Source organism: Formica exsecta, unplaced genomic scaffold (genome assembly GCF_003651465.1).
Source record: "Formica exsecta isolate Colony F162 unplaced genomic scaffold, ASM365146v1 scaffold26, whole genome shotgun sequence".
NCBI lineage: Eukaryota > Metazoa > Arthropoda > Insecta > Hymenoptera > Formicidae > Formica > Formica exsecta.
The window spans coordinates 558,968-564,007 of NW_021849866.1; the positions used below are offsets into that span (position 1 = coordinate 558,968).

The following is a 5,040-nucleotide window of genomic DNA, read 5'->3' on the forward strand; positions in this document are numbered from 1 at the left end:
GTATTGCAAACTTTGCATAAACTTTTTTTATATTATAAATATTGTATTTTAAAAATTATAATTTTGTTACATGTAAATAATAATTTATTAATTATAACAAAACATTTTTGGAAACAAAATATATATTTATTACAAGTAAAAAGATCAAAATTAAAAAAAAGAATTTTATTTGATTGAAAAAATTTTATTTTTGGAATGGCCCAGACTTTACATATATCAATGTTTTTTTATCAATAGTTTCCTTTATCAATGACTTTCTTTTATTAATGAAATCTTTGACTTAAAATATCTTTCTTTTGAAAGATTTCTTGAACATTGTATATTTTTTTGCATTTGTTTTTTACTTGTTTAATTTTAAATATCTCAACAACTAGACCTCAAAAATTTAAAGTTTTGTTACATTAAATTGCATTTTATATTAAACAGGAATATCACTAAAAAGATATAGTTAAAACACTCTTCTTGTACGTTTTGCTTTCTACTATCAAAGTTGCTATCAAAACTGACACAGTTTCTCTTTTTTATTGTGTGACTATTGGCATATAATAGAATAGCGAGCCGAGTAAACAACTAATTAATGATCTAATTAGCTATGTGTTGTACATTAATTTAATTAATTAGCTATGTGTTATTACAAGTATAAATACAAGACATTTACATAAGTTTCCTTCTAAGGAAATAGCTGTAGCTTACCGGCGTATTTTGTTTCTGGCATTATACTGATGAGTGGAATTCCATCCAGCCACTTGTACCACTTCGGTGGAATTGGTTCTTGACCTTCGATAGGATCGGTAAATCCGCCATCGTGCAACCTAAATAGTATAATCTACTTTATATGTAATATATGTAACATGATATTTTTGTTTTAATTAAAATTCGTGTAAAATATGACCTAATGTATTCTGCTGATTTGAATTATTTATAAAAAATTATATATATATATATAAATAAAAATATATGCTCTATTTGCGTACAAACAAAAACTTTTTTGTTAACAAAAAATTGTTACGCTTCAGAAAAAAGCTCTGTTTCTTAACTTATTTCTTAAATTATTTTATATTTATACTTGTAATCGAATACAAGGCCATCTTCTGGAAACGGTGTTTTATGTTGAGCATCTTTTTGTATTTTTTTCAGCCAATCACTGAATATAGGTCTACTTTTGTAGTCGCAAATAGCACCTAATCCCCAAACGACAGCAAAAGCTATCCATGGCGACAGTAAATTTGCTGTGACACAAAATATTCATTGTTAATAATTGCGATTTGGTATTATAAATGTAATACTATATATATATATAAATAAAAATATATGCTCTATTTGCGTACAAACAAAAACTTTTTTGTTAACAAAAAATTGTTACGCTTCAGAAAAAAGCTCTGTTTCTTAACTTATTTCTTAAATTATTTTATATTTATACTTGTAATCGAATACAAGGCCATCTTCTGGAAACGGTGTTTTATGTTGAGCATCTTTTTGTATTTTTTTCAGCCAATCACTGAATATAGGTCTACTTTTGTAGTCGCAAATAGCACCTAATCCCCAAACGACAGCAAAAGCTATCCATGGCGACAGTAAATTTGCTGTGACACAAAATATTCATTGTTAATAATTGCGATTTGGTATTATAAATGTAATACCAAAATTTTAATTTTCTATTAATAATTCTAGTAATAGATTAAAGAATGGAAAAAATCAGATCTAATAATTAACATTTAAATATAGCAATCAATTTTTTATTAGTAAATATATATATAGCATATATAAAAATTCAATAAAATATACAGAGTAATTATTTATAATATATGTTTGACGGACGTAGCAAAATTATTGTAAAAATGTTACATCAAATTCATATTATATTATTTTTATTTCTTTTTTGTTATATTTAATTAAATGCCAATTTTGCAATATAATGATCATTCCGATTATATTTAAGATTAAAATATTATGCTGTTCTGCACGAGAGGTTAAATCTTTGCATGCAGAGTTGATCTTTATGCTCTTAAGCTGCTTATGTATAGCTAAACTGTTATACAGAACTGAGATAGAGGACTGGATAAAAACAGATAGCACTTGTAATAATAATACATGCTCAAGTGTATATCAAATGCCAACTTTATTTTGCTTTGTAAGCACTGAAAAAAGATGTACAAAATCCCCAAAATTTTTTTTTATTAAAAAAGAATTATTTATTTAAATACTTGCAAAAAACAATTAATTATTTTAATCAAACAGCAAATATATTTAAATTAGTAAAAAATATATACATATATAAAATAAAAGCAAAGTATGTTTTTATCTGCAAAAAAATTATATTAAATTTTTTATCTTTATTATACTAAATTACTACCTTTAAAAAAAAAAGCATATGTACACTGAAAAAAATATATTAAATCCAAATAAAAATTTTTTGATTAGAAACAATTATTTATTTAAATACTTGCAAAGAAATCAGTTATCTCAATCAAGCGGCAAATATATTTGAATTAGTAAAATATAAAATAAAAGCAAAATATACTTTTATTTGCAAATAAAAAAAGAATTAATTTTTTTATCCTTATTATACTAAAATACTATCTTTAAAAAACATTTTTTAATTTTTGGCTATTTGATTAAAAAAACACAAGTTTTCTTTATTTTAATAAATAATTTTTATATCTTCAAATAAATGTTTATTTATATTAAATAATTGATTTTAAAAATTATAATTTTTATTACATGCAGATAATAAATTATTTAATATAACAAAACATTTTTGGAAACAAAATATATATATTATTTAAGTAAAAAAAAATTAACAAAATATATTTATTCGATTGGACAAAATTTTATTTTTATATATACCTGTATGCGTGATTATGTAACATGTTTCAAAATTACTTTTCCGTTATTCTAAATCTTAATATATATGATATGTGGCAATACTTATATGAAAATTATAATTAATTTATTTGCGACTTACGTATAGCCCTTTGGAAAGCAAAACTTGGTGGCGCTTTTCCTTCACGGCCGGCCATCGGTCCGATTCTGAAGTTCATTAGATTAATGTAAGATTGAACAATGGCGGAATCTACCGTATGTATGATTTCTCGTAAATTTTCCCGTACTATCTTCAGACCAGGAAGCACTAGTTGAGCTGTTAAATCTGTTATTTCCTCGATGTAATCGCTCATCGTCTATGAAAATAATATCGTATGGACTTGTTTTACGTAATTGTATCTTATATTGTATATACCTAATCATATAATAACGTTGCAAATTAATTGTAATATGCATAAAATTATGTTTATTTATTTCTAATTAAGAACTCAAAAGATGAATTCGGAAACTTAGGGGATTTAAAAATATCAATAAAATTATGCATATTAAAAATTAATATTTAAAGTTTATTATAGGTTTGATTAAATTTGATTTTAATAATATACTGATTTTATTTCTGTAACATACACAGAATTTCGGAATTAAAGAATGTTGAATATTTATTTAAAAAGAGATATGCTATTGATACGTAAATATTTTCAAAATTATTATTACACAACATTTTAATGAAATATTACTCCATCTATTAAAATAAACTAAATATTTCTTTGTTACTCTTGTCAATTTATTAAATATATAAAATGGGGACTAAAAAAATATTTCTACGAAAATATTCTTGTGAAAATATACTTACCTTTGGCAACGATCGTAACCAACAATCGATTAAAGGTTGCAGACCCAAATTCTCCGGTTCTATGTATACCATACCGCATCTGTTTTAAAATGAAAATAGAAACGCGTTCGTGACATAGTTCTAATTAATATTTCAGTTAATACATTGTATTCTATCTCGGTTATCTAGTAATTGATGATTTTTTTTTGTATCGTTATATAATTCTTAGTCTGCATATCTATTATTAGTAACTTTGTTACAATCAATATGTATTTTAATGACGTGCAACACAAAAGCTCATTTCTTATCTTCTTCATTCTTATCATCGTTATCAAACATTATAAGTTCTAAACATTAATCTGAATTGAAGTAGATATGCTTAATAGAAAATCATTTTTTGAATAATTTAATAAAAGATTTTTCTACCATTTTTAAACAACATAAAAGCTAGACAATCTAACATTAAAACGCTCTATATACTTATAATTTATGGAATTTAGAAGAAACTATATTTGGCTTTTTTTTTAACACCCTGGATATCGAGTTTATATAATAATTAAAACTGCGTTATTATTTTATTCAAATTAAATATTCAGAATAAAAAGGAAATAAAAATTAATTAAAGTTACATGTAAAAATATTTTTATAAATGTAATATTACAATCTAATTTTACGAACTATGAGTTTAATTTTCTTTAAAAGCTTTAAGCTCTTCAAATAATTATATTAAATACAGTATTTCTCAAATTGAAATTGATGTAATTATTTTGTTTGTCTTCCAGTATAATAATGAAAGCCTGAACCAGTTTTGTATTACCTAGATATTGTAGCCGGAGAAGCCACTCGAAGATCCGATACTTCAAACATCATGGTTTGAGTTGGTAATAGCTTTATTATCTCCCCTGACGTAAGACAAAGTTTTTTGTTATCGTCCAGAACGCTGTTCATATTCTCAATCCAATCTGCATCGACCGGTCCATCAAAAATGTACCAATGTTTATCATGATCCGCTGCTGTTATATCTGTTCGTATTAAAGTTGGCAATATTCCGTCTGTCCTAAAAATCGAATGTGCATTGCAGGTATCAGTACTACAAATATTTCAATTTAAAAATCTTACAATTTACGAATATTACAAAATTTTATATATTTGTATATATGGTGATTTTATATATATATATAGTATATATCTATGTTTATATTTTAATTCGCTATATGTGTTTTATTTGCATATATGTGTAATTTAATATCCACGTGTATAATTAAATGTGTATAATTAAATGTGTATAATTAAATGTGTATAATTAAATTAAATAAATTATGATTAGCAAATAATTTATTAAAATCGATATATAAATTATTTATAATAAAATTATTAATAATAAT

General features: G+C 23.8%; 1 protein-coding gene across 1 annotated transcript in view; it reads right to left on the reverse strand.

The window, feature by feature from the left end:
- The window catches only part of LOC115236669 (dynein heavy chain 1, axonemal-like), a 36,662-nt gene that overhangs the window by 29,980 nt on the left and 1,642 nt on the right, over positions 1-5,040 (reverse strand). Inside the window, exons 2-6 of the mRNA XM_029809259.1 lie at positions 4,473-4,712; positions 3,677-3,755; positions 2,966-3,179; positions 1,421-1,583; positions 694-812 (exon numbers count right to left, since the gene is read on the reverse strand). Of these exons, the coding sequence (XP_029665119.1) occupies positions 694-812; positions 1,421-1,583; positions 2,966-3,179; positions 3,677-3,755; positions 4,473-4,712 (815 nt within the window). The remainder of the gene's footprint in view (positions 1-693; positions 813-1,420; positions 1,584-2,965; positions 3,180-3,676; positions 3,756-4,472; positions 4,713-5,040) is intronic.